At 41.2% G+C, this 20125-nt stretch overlaps 1 protein-coding gene across 1 annotated transcript; it reads right to left on the bottom strand.

The window, feature by feature from the left end:
* Nucleotides 1-1981: 1981 nt before the first annotated feature.
* Nucleotides 1982-14359, bottom strand: KCNMB3 (potassium calcium-activated channel subfamily M regulatory beta subunit 3). The gene is made up of 4 exons (XM_037058777.1): nt 14003-14359; nt 7057-7248; nt 3241-3439; nt 1982-2543 (listed from the first exon to the last, which is right to left on the bottom strand). Exons 1-4 carry the CDS (start codon nt 14107-14109, stop codon nt 2253-2255), a joined length of 789 nt encoding a protein of 262 aa, XP_036914672.1. The 5' UTR covers nt 14110-14359; the 3' UTR covers nt 1982-2252.
* Nucleotides 14360-20125: the final 5766 nt, after the last annotated feature.

The raw sequence follows: 20125 nt of genomic DNA on the forward strand, positions 1-20125 counted from the left end.
TCAGTTGCCTCTTGCACACACTCTCCAACCAGGAACCTGGCCCGCGGCGCAGGCATGTGCCCTGACAAGGAATCTGACCGGCGACCTTTTGGCTCATAGGCCAGAACACAATCCACTGTGCCACACCAGCCAGGGCAACCACAACCTTTTAAACAGCATGTTCTGAACATTTTCTTTTTAGTAAGAATTGTATGTATTTAAGGTGTGCGATGTAATGATTTGATACATGTAGTGAAGTGATTACTACAGTCCAGCTAATGAACAGGCCATCTCACAGTGACTGTGTATGCAATGAGAACGGCTGAAATCTACACTCTTAGCAAATTTCCAGTATTCAAGACAGTTATTAACTATAGTCATCATGCTTTGTACTAAACCTCTAGATTTATTCTTACAACTGAAAGTTCGCACCCTTTAACCAACCTCTCCCCCACCTCCCTACCCCTAATAACCACCATACTTCTCTCTGTTTCTATGGATTCGACTTTTCTAGATTCCACATATATGCAAGTGAAATGCAGTTTTCTCCTTTCTCTGTCTGGCTTATTTTAAATTTATACCCTCCAGGTGCATTTGTGTTGCTGCAAATAGGATCTCCTTTTTTAATACTAAATAATCATCTTTTGTATGTGTATATACATACATTATCTATCTATAGCCACAATGTCTTTAGTCTGTGGATGGACACTTAGGTTATTTCCATATGTTGGCCATTGTGAATAATGTTTCCGTGAACATCAGCATGTGATGTCTTTGCATTCCTTTGGGTATAGAGCCAGGAGAGGGGTAAAGCTGACTGAATATTGAAACTTAGCAGAAGATTTTTGTTACCTGCTAACATTTTTAAGTACCTCTACTGGGTACCAGAAACTGCACTGAATGTTTCACGTACTCCATATTGTTTATTCCCTAAAATAACCTGCTGAAAGAAGAGATTAGCCCCATTTTACAGATGAAAAGGGAGGCTCTAACAATCCAGCCAAATTGCCCAAGGATACATTCTGAAAAGTTATAATTATGGCCTAAAAAATTTCAAATAACTCTTGCTCTGAAACACGAGTTCTACCACTCCACACCAGAAAGAGAAGAAAACATGAAAATCATTCACTACTGGCCAAGTCAATGTTGCTCAATTTGATTATTCTGTTTATTTGGTAATTTGTGACTTAAATTTCTAAAAGGCATCGAATTGGCTGAGGATCAAAGTTTCTGGTTGGATTACATCTACATGCAAAAGTTGCTTCAAGTCTCACTCTGTTGTCCGTGAAGTAAATTTTCTTAGTAAAATTTCAAAGCTACTTTAAAAGTATAGTTGTGTTGGTTTTCAGAACAGGTTTTCAACTCATATTCAGCTTAATCTGGAAGGAACCTGTTGGGAGAGTCTTGTGACTTTCGTTGTTTAATACCCACAGTTAATTCCTCAGTTAATGTATGGACAGTTGTTGAGTATCCACCTGAGACCTCCACAGTGCAGACTACCGAGACGAAGTTTAAATTCCATCCCATACAGCTTACCCTACTTCACATTTCTAGCCATCTCCCCAACTCTCACCAGAAAGTGCACCAAGAACTACATAGCTTACAGAAAGCATAATTAACGAAGAAAAATTACATGGTACATAGTAAAGTTAAGTACAAATTAAACATAGTGAATTTTCAAGGCAGGGGCTTCCCTCTATCATGACTGAAGTAAAATGGCAGATCCGTGTTTTAGATTACCCAATGACCGTCTTCCTCTGGTGAACGAACTGTTCTTCATCTGGAGTTTTTCTGAGATCTATTTTAATGTGAAGTACACTGCATAGAACTGGACTGGTTGTTCAGTGCTCAGTAGGTTAGATACCCTCATCATCTATTTCCACATTGACAAGTTCTAACTAGAGCTGAGATTAGGTAAGGGACAGCTACCTTGAGCTCATTTTACCATGTGAGTACAAAAAGTGCTTCTTTGGGTCATGTGGAAAGAAATTTTGAGTAGAAAAGATGGTGAATCTGTAGGTATTTATAAGATAAATAGAATACATATGAGACTTAAAAATTTCTTTTCATTCCCATGTCATACTTAACTGCCTCTTGTGGCTAATTTGCAAGCCAGCATAATTAAGTCCTCAAGTGCAGAAATCCCAGTTGTCTAAAAGCCAGGACTTCAATTTGGCCACCACCACCTTAAGATTTCTCTGCTCCTCCCCTTGCTTCTCCCCACACTCCACAGTTTGAATCGATGTTGTTCCCTATAAGGTACTTGGCCACCCCTAAATGCAATGCTGTATTGTTTGATCACAAAGCAGGGACAAGTACTGTGTTAATCGCACCCAGCCAACAATCAGGACACCACCCAGCAGAGTCAACGAAGGCCAAAAGAAACAGTGGAAGACAGCCATTTGGTTGTACTTTTTTATGAGAATGACATCTTCAGACTGGCTGTCTGGACTGTAGAAGCATGAAAAGGGGGTCCCATTTTTGTGATCGAAGAACTCCTTCATGTCCAGAGTGCTGTTGAGCAAATCACTCCTATCTTGGTGGCACTTCGGTGTGTAAAAGCACTAGGGATATGGAGAAAGAAGAAAGATGAGGGCAGTCTCCCTGATACCAAGCACTTAACAGTTTTAATTCTGAAAGCTTCAAAGCGAAGCTATGGACGGGGAGTTTCAGTCTCAGAAGATGATGAAACAAACCTATTACATAGCTCACAGGGAGGGGTTGGCAGGAAGGCACAGAGTGGAAAGGCCATTCCCAGGCACTAAGCAGGGATGTGGGAAAGTATTTTTAGAATAAAGACACTGCAGATTAGGCAATGACCAACGTCATAAGGACCACACTCCTGACATGTGGGTACTGGATCTCTTCCTGGACAATAACTGAATCCATTTGTCATTCAACAAACATTTCTCTGAGGAGAAAAATTACTTGCTTGATTTAAGGTGGAATGTGGTGCCTTTTACCATTTTTCATATGACAGGGAGTGGAACCTCCAAAAGTAAGACTTCCCAGAAATGACTTCAGCCTATAAATTCCAGATACAAGTTTGTGAAATTGGAACAATTTCTCCCATTTCTATTTACTCCCCTTTTTCCTCCAACACTGCTTTTAGTTTCATTTACTCTGATTTGACCACTCTCAAAACATTAACTGGAAGGAAACAGATTTATCCCTAGGAATGGCCGTGCGTATTGCATTGTGCAGGGAACAGGCTGGTGTGAAAGGGTTGCTGTAACCAGAATTTTGTAATTAGAACATTACCTTGGGATTGATCTGGGCAGCCTCCTCGTTATAGTGTAGGAGAGCTTTCTGACCTGAATGGGTGAGGTTCACAAACACCTGAAGACAAGGGTACTTGCCCTGACCCTGGCAATCCGCACCACAGGTGAAAGAACAGTCCAACCAGTCATCCGTGACACATGTATGGATGATAGTGCAGTTCGATTCTTCTCTCTGAGTACTTTAATTTGAAAAAATGGAATAAATGATCTTCACCTTCTGGAAAAATGTAGTTTTATATTTCTAATGCGGTAACCTGGGACATTTGTAATTTTCAGTAATGGAAGGCCATCACGGCAGGCACACAATAAATAGCCTGGGAGCATGGGGGACGTGGAGCAGGACATAAAGAGCAGCAAAGGCCAAGTTCATCTCAATTATGACCCTCCAGGCACATTTCTCACTACACCAACCTTCAGATCAATGGTTCTCAAACTTCAAAGTTGTCTGAGTGAGTTTGTTAGAATGAAGAATTTGTTAAAATGTGGATTCCATGCTTTACTCGCAGAGATTCAGATTTAGTTGATAGGAGTTAAAGCCCAGGAATCCCCGTCTACTGAACAGTTTTAAAGGAGCATATATTTGGACAACCATACTTTGGTCGATACTACCCTAAATCCTGCAATCAACAAGACTCACACTCAGAAATCATTATCTCTCATGCCTCACCCTAAAATGCACCCTTTGCAGGAAGTCCAGCCACAAGGCTCTTAATTAATGCAGCCTCCAAAAGTTCTGGTAATGAAGTACAATTCCATTTCTATTTATCTGTTGTGCTTCCAAAGAGGCAAATGCAAATCATGCAAGCAATCTCTCATTAGAAAACTTACCATGTTTTTGCTCTCAGTAATTTCTTGAGGTCAGGACCTATATCCTATTCACCTTTACGTTCCTCAAAGCTTAAAGCACAATGCCTCTCATATAGTAAAGTCTCAGAAGATGTTGGACTGAATTAGCTTTTACTTGGAAAACATTCCTAGAGAATTTGCATGTGTATGACATACACAGAATGTCACAGCAGTGATGAGAGGTGTCAGGCAAAATTCCTGCCCATGAAGACTTTGAGGTGGTGTTGAAGAGAAAGGACATGTAGGTGAAAAATAGAGAACAAGCCCAATACAAAGTAGGTGAGGGTGAGAGGATATGCTCCGACCGAATGTACAGGACAAGCCCCTGATGCACACGGACCTCAGAGCGGGTCCCTGTGCTTATTTCCAGGTGCCTTAAAAACAAGAAGTCAGAGCAGCAAATCCTGAAGTCAATATTTGAATAGTGTTTTGAGCCAGGTTCATACTGCTCTCATTAAGATCTTTGACCATCAATCATCATTTTGCTTTCTTAATGTAACAAACCTGAGACAGATGGNAGAGTGAGAGGATATGCTCCGACTGAATGTACAGGACAAGCCCCTGATGCACACGGACCTCAGAGCGGGTCCCTGTGCTTATTTCCAGGTGCCTTAAAAACAAGAAGTCAGAGCAGCAAATCCTGAAGTCAATATTTGAATAGTGTTTTGAGCCAGGTTCATACTGCTCTCATTAAGATCTTTGACCATCAATCATCATTTTGCTTTCTTAATGTAACAAACCTGAGACAGATGGTGCAGTTTAACATGATCTTAAGGCATTTAAAAAAAAAAGTCACTGGAGGTGGCCTAGAAGAATAAAATGCCGGATAAGTGAAAATGCAAAAATGGAGAGTAAGGTTTTTTCCACAAATTTAGCACTGGCCTGCTTTTTCATAAAATTAATTTCTCTACTTATTTAGACTGGGCATCTTAAACAAACATTTAGAATTGTCTGTTTATCTGAGTTGGAACTTGAGCTCTCTAAATCCTAAGGGACAAACGGAGGATGACTCAAACCTTTGAAGATTTCAGGAAGCTCCAATATAGAGAGCGAGATACTCTTTGCTATGCACAGGGGCCAGGCCAGAACCTTCCAAGTGGAACCAAGGGTATATTTAGGGCTGAAAAAATGAACATGTTCTTTCAATAGCATTGTGTGTTCATCTCTCCACAAATAGACAAAATCCATCATTTGACTGAGAGATGAAGGTTTAAGGGAGTTGGGGTAGGTATAAGGTACCCAAGCCTCTTAACTACCATCTTTTATGGAGTGGAACTTATCTGGGGTGACACAAGATTGCAAGGCAAAAGACAGATGACAATTCACCACTCTTAAGCATTCAGTAAATTACTTTAAGTAAATAACTTCCGGGGGGAAGGTAAGAATAGTAAGGGAAATGGAGAAGCTAAAGAACTTACAAGGATGACACATGGACATGAACCAAAAGGGTGGGAGGGGGTGTGCAGGGTGGATGGGAGTGAAGGAGGGGAAATGGGACAACTGTAATAGCACAATCAATAAAATATATTTTAAAAAAATAATTAGTTTCCAGAAATGTTTAGAAAAGAATTTTTTAAAATATGAGCGACAACTTAATGCCAATTTGCAAAAGGTATCCTTAAACCATCTCCCAAATATATCACATTTTTTAAAAAAGTATTCTGTGTACATACACATATTTGTTCAGTTTATATAGCTATATGTAATACAGATTAGATAGAGATTAGGTAGATATAAAATAAGAGGAAAAGGAAAGTAGAAAACTAGAATGAAGTCATGAGTGAGGTTCAAACATGTAACCTGCAGATCATAAGATCCCTTATAGTTATGAGAAATGAAACTTGGCTTTGAGGTTCTTAACAGCAACAGCAATGAAGGAAACACAACCAGGTATAGCATTGCTGGTGTCCACTGAATAGACATAAGCAGGTTGGTCAGTGGCAGGACAGACTCTCTGGTGCTAATCCCAAATAGAAAATGCCCCGTGGCCCTTCCGAGAGTGGCACTGTGTGCTCTAGTGGCTGGTCACCTCCACACTGTTCCCCTAATAATGTTAACACAGGAATGGTGGGAGATGACTCTAATAAATAATGCAAGTAGGCCACCCACTGATTCTTCTATGACCTCTTGTCACTGAACTCCTAGGCCTCCCTTTTCCCATTCCCCCTGGCCCTTGCTTTCCCAGCACTGCCCTCCCCCAAAGTACTTTCTGGTATATGAGCCATTCTCCAAAATTAAACAGCTCTTCTCCCACCCTAATCAAAACATGCCCCCCACCTCCCCGCATTGCAGGGAACTTCACTGAAGTATTAGGAAATTCTTGTCTTACCTCAGAATGACAGGCAGATTCTTTCCTGGCCCTGTGGCCTTGGTGAGTTACTTGGCCTTTCTGAGCCTCAGCTTTTTCATTTACAAAATTAAAAGAATGCTGCCGTCATGGGTTTGTTGTAGGTTTAAATAGGATAAAACATAGTATATTTGTCATGTATTATATATTTAATAAATGGTAACTACTATTACATGTATTAATAAGGGAATTAATTTTTAAAAAGGAAGGAAATATTTATTAAGCAACTACTACGGGCCAGGTAGACATTGTCAAACTCAAAAAACTCGGACCCCAAAACTTTTATTGTGCTCGTGTAGAAGGCTTCAATACACCTTCCCTGTGTGTTAAAGGAAGGCTGTATTGCCTACATGCATACCTAATTTGTGGATTAGCTGTTGAAAATATTTTTGAGATTGGAGTTGGGAAGCAGCAATGAAATATCCTCCATTTTCTTACCACCTCTTCCTCCCCAGCTGCCTCCCAGTGCTGTAGGAGGGACAAGTGATTCTATCTTCCCTGTCTTCGGCTCTGGTCAGAACGGCTGCCAAAACCAAAGCCAGACTCCCCTCCCCTACGCATTGTGCCTGCTTAACTCTGGGTCTATCTTTCTTTATTTCTTACCTTAGCATGAAGGGCTTTAGGATGGTTATTCCAAACAAGAAGAACATTAGAACTGAGAAGCCCATCATTGTGAACCCAAGCAGCATGGCTCGGTCCTCTCCAGCACTGGAAGGCAGCTGTTTAGGCCCATTTGGTAGGTCCCCACCATTACGGTCTGTATTTCTCTTCCTCCCTGAGGTAGGTAAGGCTGTCCTTTGGTGGAAATGGGAAAGAGATATTTCAATAAGCTTAAAAAGAAGTTGGAACAATTACCAGCCCATGGTGGGTGGAGGGATCATCCCATTTGCTGCCCACCTAAGGCTTGTGAGCAGATTCAATGCAACACAATAAGATCCCATATTCAGAGCTTGGTGAAAAGCCTTTTCTGAACATGCTAAAATGATGTGTTATAAATTTTTTTTTCTCCAATGGAACAAACCACACTAAGGAATGTTGCCTGGTGGAAGTCTTCAGAGACCTGTCTAATCAATGGCTAGGAAAGAATTACCTGTTCAACTAGCTTTCATTTGTTTTATGTAAATAAATGGTATGAACTTGCTTATCTTTCAGGGTTATTGCACGTGCCCCTGAAAGTATTTTTAACATTCTTTTATGAATTTCATTGGGAAAGAATGACTCAAAAAGTTCACATTTGGAATTAACAGCATCCTGAACTAGGATTTGACTTGATCTTTCATATCCAGCTATTGTTGGAAGGACAGCATGGCTGCCATAGGTCTTTCTGGCCCCAGGCCCAGTCCACTCAGAATGATGAAGGTTTTACTGCTGTCTTCTCTTGACTCGCCTCACTCCTCTCTGTCCGTGAGTGGCCCTACGTTTCTTTCCTCCCTCCCCCTGCTCTGCTGTAGCAAAGGATGTAATAAATTCTTTCACAGTGGGGTGAAAGAATTTAGTAAGGTCCGACACAAAGGTTATAAACTGGTGACCCATGGACAGGATCCAGCCCATAAATGTGTTTCGTTTGGCTGTGTGTGTGTGTGTTTTTAACGTGTGATTAGTTACTAACACTCTAAAAATCATGAAGTCTCATAAAAATGCTGACTTCTGACTTTTGAAAGCATCCCAAGGCCCACATATCTGCCTGTGAACAGCTGGCCAACCCGAGCAGAGGCTGCTGCTGAGGACAGCAGTGTGTTCTCCCCTCTGCCTCAGCCCCACCACTCCCTACGGCCCGTGGCACTTATTTGCTATCCCCCACTCAGAAAGCAGTTCAGGCCCAAAGGTAATTCCAATATAGAGGTTCAGCAAAACCTTAAGCCAAACGAATGCTGCTATAATGGTAGAGAGTTGGGCTCCATTCAGCTGCATAAAAGCTATCTAAATTTTGAAGCCAAGCAAAAACTCTGTCAAGGGAACTGCTAGGTTTACTTGTTCTTTTTTCTTCCCAGAGCATATGTTATACTTGATCCCCCCCTTCCCCTCCTTTCCCCTCACTCCCTTTCCACTGCCTCCAGGATGGCAGCTCTCTGTGGTTAGTGACACTTTGGGGATCAAGGACCTGGTGAAGGGATTTTTAGTCTGTTTTGATATTTTAGTCACTCTCTATCATCCCACCCTCAGAGAATGGGCAGGAGAAAAATTTTTAATGAAATCTGAGCCAGTACATCTTACAATGTATCAAGAGACATGACAGATTAAGATTTAGATAGTTTGTTGGGTACAGTCCCAGTACCCAGCACCCTCCATTTTCCCTGGGGCTCTGGAAATGGACTTCAGTTGCTCTGTAGCATAAGGTAGCCTGGAGGTTTCCTGTAGGGACCATGGAGGCCATGTGTGAAGAAGCTTATTATGAAGTCTCTCTGGCATTTCCAATGCACGGCCTTAACAAACCCATTATAATTGCATGGTACACAAAACTGGCATAACCTGATTCTGATCTAATTTAGGAATAAGACAAACCTGGTCGTATAATACTAGACTGTATTTTTCTTTCTAATGTTTCTGCCCACTTTGTTTCAAGGCTTTATGAAAAGTTGACAACCTCGCTGATCACTTATGAAAAAGTTAATTCATGTTTGGGAGGAAGGGTAACATAAAATAGTCACTAAAAATGAATACGGGGCAGGGGGCTGGGATGGGAGTAAAAGACAGAAAACTGTACCTGAACAACAATTAAATAAATTATAAAATAAAATGAACACACAGATATGTTTTTATTATTGTAAAAGTAATTAAGCTGTTTCACTCGGATGGTGGACTGGACCCCCACTCTAACTGGTAAACAACTACAAATTCTGGCCAAAGCTTTAAAAAAAAAAAGTTGGAAATACTCAAAGGACAAAACCTCTCTGAAAGCAGGAACTCAGGGAGGAGAGTAGACAGAAGGAAACTTTTACCTCGAGGACATTTGCAGAACTTGGTGACCTTGAGCTTCGTCATCACAGTGTGGGGGGAGTGGAAGACAGTAAACAATGCCCCGGGCCTACACTACTCAGCTAGAACTGACCCTGAAGAACCCCATACTCGGTGTAAGGATAAACTAGAAATAACCACCTCAAACCCTGAAACTAGTAAAGGTGGGTGTGGGAATTACAATCTCTCCCTTGAGATTTTGTAACTTTAAAGTGATCCTTGAGAATTTTAGCCTGAATTCACACTACCTAGGAAATTCAAAAACCTTAACCTAACAATTGTGTTTAATGTTGTCACAAGTATTTGTTCCTTTGGCAGCTGGCAGAAGCAAATACATACCTTAGAGGAACTCACCTCAAAGGAATCCTATAAAGTTTCAGGGAGTACGTGTTGTTACTCAAAACTCGTAAAACACGCAGCAAGGGACTTTGAGTGAGAAAAAATAGATGACAGAATCAGTCCACCAAAAACTTCAGATATTTAGACAGCATATAAAACTGTATCTATAACATATTTAGAGAAATAAAGAAGGGATGAGAAATATCAGAAAGAGCCCAGGACTCTAAAATATGCCCAATCTAATATTTTTTAGAAATCAAATAGAATTTCTGGAAATAAAAAAATAAATTCATTGAAATTTAAAAACTCAGTGGAAAGATCTAGCATTAGATTAGATACATCTGAAAAGCTAATTAATTAGTAAACAGAGAGAAGGATCTGAAAAACAGATTATAATACAGAGAGGTTTCTTCAGTAACAAATACAGAGAGGTCCAGAAACATGAACAATAGATAGCAAATGTCTAACATAAAGCCTTTTCAGAATTGGAGGAAAAAGAGAGGAGAAATAAGTCAGAAGCAGTATTTTAGAAAGATAATAGCATTCCAGAACTGATGACGACCACAGTCCCCAGATTCCAGAAACCCACTGAGATAAAATAAAAAGAAGCCCTCACCTACACACGTCACAGAGACGTTGCACAGACACTAAGACAAGCCAAATCTTAAAAGCAGCCAGAGGGAAAGACAGATTGACTTCAAAGGAATGACAGATAGGCTGAAACTTCTCTACAGAGAGGACAGAAATATTGTTGGTACACTGAAAGTAACTACAGAACTCCACGCCGAGCAAAAATCCCTCGAGAATAAGTATGAAATAAAGACACCTCAGAAGCACACCAAGCTGAGCTGACCACTAATCAAACCCCACCAAGGAAAAGGCCAGGTGTTTACCTGAGACAGGGAAAACTATTCATATGGAAGAGCAGAGACTTAAACAGAAGTGCAGAGGAACTAGGGGGTTAAAAAAAGATATTGACTTTATAAAATGATAATATCTAAATTTAATTAAATATTTAAATTTAAACTATTTTTAAATCTTAAAATTATCCCCATCATTATGGAGTTAAAAGAAAAGACAAATACATAACAAGAGCATGTAATGTACAGGGGATGACAGTGTGTGTCCTGAAAGCCTGACGTTTTTCTGACTGAACAGACAGACATTGGTTTCTCTTTGATAAGTTCAAGGCTGCGTGATAAAATTTCTGGAGTATCCACTAAGAGAATGTAAATAGGCGACTTAACTTCCAGACTAGTAGAGGAAAAAAAGAATGGAAGGGAAGAAAAATCAATCAAAAAAAAAAAAAAACCGCAGCAAGAAAGAGGGTGAAAGCCCATGGAAAACACAGAACAAGTAAACAGCACGAAAACATGATAGAATGAATCCAAGTACACCAGTAATGACAATAAATCTAAATGGATTAAATGATCCAGTTAAAAGAGAAAGATTATGGGACTAGATTTAAACATAATTTTTATGAGTGATGCATCTAAAACACAGATATAGAAAGGTTGAAATTTGTCAAGCAAAGTCTAACAAAAAGCTTCAAGGAAAGAAGGTAATAACATTAATTAAAGGTTTAAAAATTCACCTGAAAAATCTAATAACCATCTAACTTACATGTACCTAACAGTATTCCCTTATTAACAGAACTGCAGAGGGAAATAGACAAAATCCGCTATCAGATTATGAGGCATTTTTACATAATCCCTCGGTAACTAATAGCTTAACCAGACAAATCAGTAAGGAAACAGATTTGAGCAATGCAATTAACAAGCCCCATCTCCATGATAATGTAGAATACCATCCCCTACAGAATACATATTCTTCTCAAACACGTATGGAACATTTGTGAGACCTAACCACAAACTGAGCCATAACGAAAGCCTTGACAAATGTCAAGAATTCATGAAAGTAATAGTAATTTTTTATGTTCATTTTATGAAGTTCAAAAAATAGAGAAGAAAAGCCACCCACAATTCTACTACTTAGAGCTAATGACTGTTCACTTAGTGGGTTATTCTCTTCCTCTATATTGCTTTAAATAGAATGAGAGCCTAGTAGATATAGGATGTTTTTTTTAATCATGCCTTTTTCATTTAACTTAATAAGTACTTTCCCATGTCGGTAGCAATTCTTTGTAACACTTCTCTGTCGGCTACATAATAGTATTCCATCAGTTGGATATGCCATACTTTCTTTAACCATTTCCTTATTGTTGAATAAGTTTTCCAAGACCATAAACATCCCTGTAATTAACTGTGTGGTATTTCCAAGCACCTTTCATCCAAGGACCTCAAAGCACTTAAGAATGATCTAATTTCACTCTCCAGCCAGACATAAGTAAACAGCATTTTTATTCCTTTTTGCCAGCCATACATCTCCCCCTGTAACCAGTGTGTTACCTGGGGATGTTTTATTCAGTCAAGGCAGAAACCTGCCCCCTTTCTGTCATTGCCCCTGCAGACAGAACTGACTTTTACATTCTCTGATGCTACACATTGCTACAGGTGCCTCCTGGCTTAACCTGAGGCAAACTCAGTTTCAGAGGTTTCAACATGCCCCTTGGGGTGTGGTCCCTGCAGATGCCAGCAGCCTCTCCCTGCTACACTGTAACTTGAGCAAAACGTGTTCCAGAAAGGACTCATGGACGCACACAACAGTGTGGTGATTCCTGAGGGGAGGGAGTATAAGGGGACTTATTGGTGATGGGGAAAAAAACACAATACAGATGAATAAAAGTATTCCTTAGAAAGATGCTGCAGTTCATCAAAGCCTGATAATTCATCTGATACTCATTTCACATGTGTACGTGAGGTCTAAGCATTGTGTATGTTAAATTAATATTTTCCTCTACTTTGTTTGTGTTGCAGAAGAGATTTGGGTAATTGTTTTTACCCTTCTATTTTTTTAACCCCCCTTCTATTGTTTTAATTATAAAAGCATTTAACATCTTCTTTTGAAACAGCTAAGAGGCTAAGTCAATGAGGTTCATCGAGTTTGGTCAGTGGAAAAAGCAATAATCCAGTCATGGACTTCAGAAATGAAAATGGGAGCAGAACACAGCTGCTCCTCCGTCTGGTTAATTATGTTAAGAACAGGGCTTTAATACTTGTTCCATTGCAAGTCTGTCATTTGATCTTCTGCCATACAGTGATTCGCTTTCATTGTCTTTTCACAAAAGCATGAATTCATTTTTTAAAAGAGAAGTGTTTTTGCCTGTATCTCTTTCCTCTGTGGTCTGTCTGTTCCTTCCTCCTCCGGCTCCCACATCCGTCCAAACCCCTGTATCTCACTCTCCTGCATTCTTTCTCTCCAATACCCTCGAGTGTGTAGTTAAAGGGGTGAGGGAAGTGGGAATGCGACAACCATCGTGATCTTTATCGTTTCCACTTTCTCAGCTCCCAACTCCACTCCAACCACTGAGAAACCATCAGGTTTTTGGACAGAGTGAAGCTGACTGTGAAATGTACCCCTCCCAGGAATAAGCTGGCTAGTTTTTCAGACCCCATTCCTCCAACACCCTCAGGCATTGCTCTTCTGTCAGTTTTGGCTCCTGCTTCTGACTGTCCCCAACCAAACTCAGGAACAAGCAGGGAAAGTGCAGCTTAAGGCCTTCAGACCCTCTGTTTTGCATTCCCCTAGGGAGAAAAGAGGTCCTTAAGATAGCATAACTATCTCACGCTCCCCTTTAAGAAGGTACCTCACTTCCTCCCTTAAGGTGGTTAATAACAATGGCTAAAATGTAGACGGTAGGATGAAATACTATAGAGAGCATGCTAAGGCTATCACTACCTCCATTTCACTGACCAGGGGATGAGGCAGAGAGAAGTTAAGTGACTTGCTCACAGCCACCCCACTAGTTCAGTGGTGGAGCTGGGATTTGAATCCAGGCCTGTGACTCCAAGACCCAAGCAGGCTTCAACAATGGGACCAAATACTGGCAGTCATTTCCTCATTCCTTCACTCAACTAAGAGATATTTATTGAGCACCAACTATGTGCTGGGCCATGCTCTAGTGATTCGGAGCCAGAGAGGAGTTTAAAAGGTTACTGGCCTCCAAGAAAGAAGGAGGAAACCAAGGAGAAAGGATGCAGCCTCCCGGACATCACTGCCCTGAGAGGCAGCAAGTGGGCATCCGTAGAGGATGGTGACCAAACTCAACAACCAGACTTGTCGTGGCTGCTCTTCCTCTAGCCACTTGTTGAGCGAGATTCCCATTACAGTCTGAGAGATTCTGGCGGTGACTTACCTGCCCTGGCGCCGCCGGCCACCCTGGAGTGTAATTTGAACCGGGATGCTGAAAGGCTGCATGACACCAAGGGGCTGGGCAAGATGGACCCCTTTCACCTGAGTCATAGCCTCTGAGGGCGCCAGAAGGGTGATACTCAAGCATCAGCGGAAGCGGGGTCCCAGAGGGAGTCACCAGTGCCCCGCATGGGCAGCCATCAAAAGCACCCCCGCCTCCGAAGCTGCCACCTGGTGGTGGGCGGTGCCCGCTTTGCTGGACAGGCGGGAAGTCAGGGCAGGTCTGCCCTGGCTCTGCCAATTCCAGTCAAGGCTGAGCAGTCAGTTCTAGAAGTTCAAGAAGCCCCTGCGTGGCTTTCTGCAGCCAGCCTCCCCATGGTCTCCCAGTGCCTGGCCCCCGCCTCCTCACCTGTGTTCTGCCTCAGCAGCCAGGTGCATTGCCATAGAGACCTAACCGCTTGTGGAAAGTTCTGAGGCCCAAGGGACCCTATATAATTGGTGAGGAGAGACATACTCAGTTTAAGGTTTACAAAAAGAGGAAATTTGTTGCCCTGGCCACGTTTCCTTTTTCACAAGTTGTCTGTTAAGGTGCAATAGATTAGAGAATGGATTTTTCCGGTCAATGTATGTTCCTATTAAGAGAATGTTTCTATACCACATATGACTTCCCAAATTTTCAAGACCCAAAAGACCATCAAATAACTCACCTTTAAAGCTATGTCAAAAGTTTAAAAACTATCAAATACCATGTTATCTTTCTTTGATAACCTAAAAGGTATTTGGGGATCTTTTAATAACCTCCAAACCATAAACATCAATTACCATTATACAGTAGCTTACTGGAATGTGGTTGACGGAATGCTAGCTCGACTACTTTTACTGTATGTTTTCTGGTAAAGGTAATATTATCTCAACATTTTCCTAAACAGCATGAGCAAGATTTTAAGTATAGTATAATCTCATCTATAAACATCCTTATATACATAGCTGTATTAACTGTTACTTGCAGCTACTTTAATGTTGCTTAATGAAAATATATAATTTACATACTTCTGATTTGTATTATTTTTCTGTTACAGTTATGGACTAGGCCCTTTGTAAACTACTTGTTTTTTTAATAAAATGCAACTTGGAATAAAAACTAATTGCAACCAGAATTTTTTTGCTTTCTGCCTCCTATTTGTAACTTAGCATTGTAAATACATAATAGCTTTTCTTTTTCAGGTTCAGATGTGCTAATAAATTCCCTTGCAATTTGGTATGTAATATTCTTCGATGAAGTGAATGATCTGCTGCTATTTTTGTGTATTTGATTTAATCTCAGAAATATAATAATTTGGAGCTGTGGGACCCCTACTTGGCACACACAATTTGCACGTGCCTTTGCTGGGACTTCCCAGTCATTCCCCTCTTATGAATCTTATAGTTCCATTTAAGTAAAAATATGCATGTATCATCTTTAAAAATTCACCAGGTAGTATGGAAAGAGAAAGTGCATTACTTTAAATTAATTTTAGTCTCTATACAAAAGTTCTGATAGGCCCAGATGGACTTACTTTGGGTCCCAGACAAGTCTGGCCCTAGATACGTCTCTGGTGTAACTGTTCCAATTAGCCACCTGAAACTGATCTCAGACCTAGCCTGTGCTTTGCTTTTGTTTACTTTTTTATCTTTCTTTTTAAAGAGGGCCAACCTGGCCAGGTTAGATCGTCCTGCCACACCAAGGTTGTGTGGTTGATCCCCAGTCAGGGCACATACAAGAATCCATCACTGAATGCATAACTAAGTAGAAGAACAAATCAAAGTCTGTCTGTCTGCCTCTCTCTCTCTTTCTCTCATCAATAAATAAAATTTTTAAAAAATCAAGAAGGCCAAGATGGCAAATGAGAAGAAGGAACACAGTCTGTTGCCCTTCGATTTTCTCCCCAGTGCGCCTTCAGTTGGTAACTGACCTGTCTCTCTGTCCACCAATATCAGACCACTCCCTTCATCCCCCTATTGCAAGTCTTATCTACCCATAGACTCTACTCAAGCCCACCTCTCAAGAAGAACCTAGAGTGGGTGTTATAAATTGTAATCCCAGGTGTCCATTCAGGAACATGGCAAGCTAAGACAGTAATGTGGCGGCAAGAGCCACCAGGTACTTGTACCATCATCACACACCAGGATCTCTGGTCCCCACTCACGGTCTCCTAGACCCTCCTCAAATCCCCAGGTTTTTCTCCTTCTCAGAGTGGCTGGGTATCACTTTTGCTCCACAGAACATCAGCCAGGGTGACCTGTCAAGCCACCATGTGGGCCTCCCCCTCTCTGGACCAGAGTTTCTGGGCACTGAGTTCAAATCTCAGCTTTGTAACTTCAAGTAACTCTTTAAACATTCTCTGCCCTGGATTGCCTCACTAAAAAGGGAGTAAATAAAGCTCAGTGTGAGTTGTCTGAGTATGGCGAAACTTAATTAGTGCCCATAGACTGTTGTGAGATTTATAGATTAAAAGGGATGTTATTGCAAAAGGCTGGCTTCATGGATTCCTGACTCCAGAGCCATTTTCTTTTGCATTTTATAGATGCTTTACTCAAGAAAAACAAGAACCATCTTTTTAAATTACTTCCTCCTTTTTTCCACATTCTCTCAATTATGCACTTATTAGAGCTAAGAATTCCTTTGTAGCTGAAATTCTCCATGTTCAAGAGAACTGTATTTCTCTTCCCAAGTTGACAGATGCACAAATCACAACAACCAAAAAGTAGATAAAGTATATAAGAGGCATGTTCTTTACATGTCTCCATGTATTTGTATGTAGGGGAATAAGTAACCCCCCACCTGAACCATCATCTCAGTAGGAGCAGTTTTTGCTGATGTAAGCAACAACTTCAACTACCAGCAATAAAGTCCTATCTGATCTTACAGTATCTTCACCGGGAAAAGAAAACAGCGAGGCAGTGTGATGTGTGCCACCCACTCACGGAGTCTTTGATGGAATCTTCCTTTTTTCTTTTTTAATCTTAATGACAATCTCCAGCCACCTTTGCCAATCAAATTGACACCGGCATGTGTCAGAGAACCCAGCATCACCTCCCCACAGGTGTTCTTCCAGCTCTGATGAGTAAGCACGCTAGTGACTAACATTCATTCAGCTCTTAGTATTAGCCAAGCATGGGTCTAAGTCTTTACATATTTCTTCTCTACCTAGCAGCGATTTTCCACTAATGTGCCACATGAATTTTTAAAACCTGCAATACCCAACTATTTATTTAGTCAGGGTCACTGACCTCTTTTCCCTTAGATTGTCACATTAAAAAATGACAACAGCAAACACAAAAATATTATGCCTATTTTTGGTCAGCTCAGCAAAATTTATATTTTTTGGTGTGCCACAGAATTGTAATTATTAGTTCATGTGTGCCATGAGAGAAAAAGTTTTTAAATCACTGGTATGTAGCATTAAAAGGGAGCCACTTCCAAGGAACTGGGTTAGGCCTGAAAGATTAAAACATCTGGCTTTCCCTTTCTAGAGCTTCTATTTATATCCCCAGCCTGTCCACAGTGTGAACTAAAGTTCAAATCATGGTTGTGAGGATCTTCAAGATTCTTAATCACTCTACTCGATGACCATTTAGTGTGCGTCTCCCAACATAGATTGCAATTATAGTCCCATGTCCCACTGCAGTGGTTCTCAAAGGGGACAGTGGCACCCCCTGGTGGGCATTTTGGAAATGTGTGTGGTGGTTCTTGGTTATCGGCATGAGTAGAGTGAGTGAGTGGTCAGCCAACTGGGGCAGAGGTCCCGCAGGGCACAGGAAAGTCGCAGCGCAAAGGGCTTCCCTGAGTGCCGTGGAACTTTCTGTGTCCCGCTGGACAGTCGTCTCAATGAAAAGCCTGTTTATAATGACCTGAGCCAGGAACCTAACTCCATTTTCCACATAAACACACAATATCTTGTGTTCAGGAGTCTGCATTGTTTCCGATATCCACTGGATTTTCCACAAATGGGTCTACTGTGTAGATTAGGGGGAGAAATGTGCACTTGTTTTCTTCAGAACTTTATCAAAAGTTCTTCACGTTTCAGAAAGTCACCACCAGCAAAGCTGTTCACAGTGTTTGAGCTGCTGATATAATAAAATAGACAAGGCAGGCTTTCATCTGTCACGTCCATGCTGATTGTCCATACAGACGTCAGCATCTGTGCATTTCACGGTGCTACGGATAGAGCCATGCACAAGTATTCACATGGAAACTCACTAATCTAATGGTAACCTACTTTAATTTATCCTACATAAAATAGCTTGGGCATTATATTATTTTCAATGTATGTAGATAGGTTATTTCATCTATGAGTCTCATTTCAGGATAGTAAAGTATTTGTATGAAGGGGTCATTGGGTCTGAGGGGATTGAACACTACTGCTCTCCTCACTAAGAAAGTGAACAATTATGACTCAAGAAATTTTTTTGAGCGTGACTCCACATATTCTTTTCCAGACCCTCCCGATAAAGTGTGCCAGCCCCTTTCTTGGGTCAAATGGGATGTGTCCACCCAAGTGGACTTGCAGGCCCACCTCAATCAGCTCATTTGGGGGTTATTCCAAGTTGCCCTCTAAGGCAACGAATATTATTCCTGTATCACAACAAGGAATCAGGGGAACACAGGAGCATTCCCACGTCCACAGTTAGTCAGCTAGGGCGTAGAGGTCGTGGGTCCAACAGCCCGCCCTGCTGCTGCTTGCCCACCGGAGGCAGCTGGCAGTGTTTGGCCTCTGCTCCACCTTTTTCAATCTCCTTAACAGCTCATGGTCTGACTTTTCTACCCAATCACTGGAAAGGTGCTTTCTTTAAGGCTAATAACCTCAAGATGATCAAATCTATTCTATCACATTTTACTGGTAATAGAAAATGTTAATCACTCGTCTCATGTGATTCTGTTAATTTGCTGTTTAACTCTACCAGTGGCTCCCAGTCCTGAGGACATCTGGATTACCCACAGAGACTTTTTACATTTACACTTTTTTATTTCTATTAAGTAATACATAACCACGGCTCACAACTTGGCAATGAGGGGGTTTTCCTCCAGAGGCAAACAGTTTCACCAGTTTCCCATGTATTCAGGAGCTGTTAAAAAATACAGACTGTTGAGCTCGGGCCTGCGAACCACATGATCGCGGTTCGATTCCCAGTCAGGGCACATGCCTGGGTTGCAGGCCAGTTCCCAGCAGGGAACTCACAAGAAGCAACCATACATTGATATTTCTCTCCTTCTCTCCTTTCCTTCCTCTCTAAAGACAAATAAATAAAATCTTTAAAAAAAAATACAGACTGTTTTCCAGGAAACTCAGATTTAATAGGTCAAAATTTTGAAAACCAAAGGTAATTTTTACTCACTGGCAAGGTTGAGGACACCTAAATTCTTTCTAAAGTTCCTGGCCTCTTTCTGAGTCACCAGGATTACAGAGTAAATGTTTTCTACCATGTGGAACATTAAACCCAACACTATCTCTCCCCAGATGAGAACCCGTCAGTGGCTCCCCATGCTAAAACTGCCACACAATTGCAAGGATGTTCTGGGGGGGAGGGGGAACAGTCCTGTGGTCAAATCCACTCAGGAAATGCCCTAGTATCACGTCCAACACTAGGAAATGCAAAAAGCACATTAGCATATTGCCTTCACTTAGCCTTGTGTAAATATCATAAGACTGTGAAGCCCCTTAGTCCAATATCTGACCCATGGCATGGGCTGAAAGGATGTTAATTCTTATGAACTACTCTATCCTACACCCTCTAACACAGTCTCCTTTCTGGGACTTTTCTCACTCGTAAATTCTTAACGAACCACTTGTATCCATTTGTTTAATTCCAACTATCCTCATTGGCTGCAAGCCCCACGAGCATGGGACCGTGTGTGTTGTTTCTCCCTGCGTAGCTCCCACCGCCCGCCCCATCACAGGACGATGTGCAGGGCTCAATAAAACAGGTGTCGACTGAACAGCACTCTGTTTATTAAATCAGATTTCCCCAAATTTGGCTAACCATGAAACCCTTTTACCATGTAAGAGTACTTATCGTCATACGCACAGACCAAGTATTTCTTTGAATACAGTTTAATCAACACTGGCCGATGGGTTAAAATTCAGGT

The sequence above is a fragment of the Sturnira hondurensis genome, unplaced genomic scaffold (genome assembly GCF_014824575.4).
Source record: "Sturnira hondurensis isolate 20B ecotype Veracruz unplaced genomic scaffold, ASM1482457v3 Scaffold0010173, whole genome shotgun sequence".
NCBI lineage: Eukaryota > Metazoa > Chordata > Mammalia > Chiroptera > Phyllostomidae > Sturnira > Sturnira hondurensis.

What these genes read in the sequence shown, in the direction of transcription:
- KCNMB3 (XM_037058777.1), bottom strand. Translation starts at nt 14,109, where the DNA reads ATGACTCAGGTGAAAGGGGTCCATCTTGCCCAGCCCCTTGGTGTCATG. An exon ending in CTAAAGCCCTTCATGCTAAG is followed by an intron (nt 3,440 to 7,056) that starts GTAAGAAATAAA and finishes TTCAAATTAAAG; the next exon opens with TACTCAGAGAGAAGAATCGA. An exon ending in CTGCCCAGATCAATCCCAAG is followed by an intron (nt 2,544 to 3,240) that starts GTAATGTTCTAA and finishes CCATATCCCTAG; the next exon opens with TGCTTTTACACACCGAAGTG.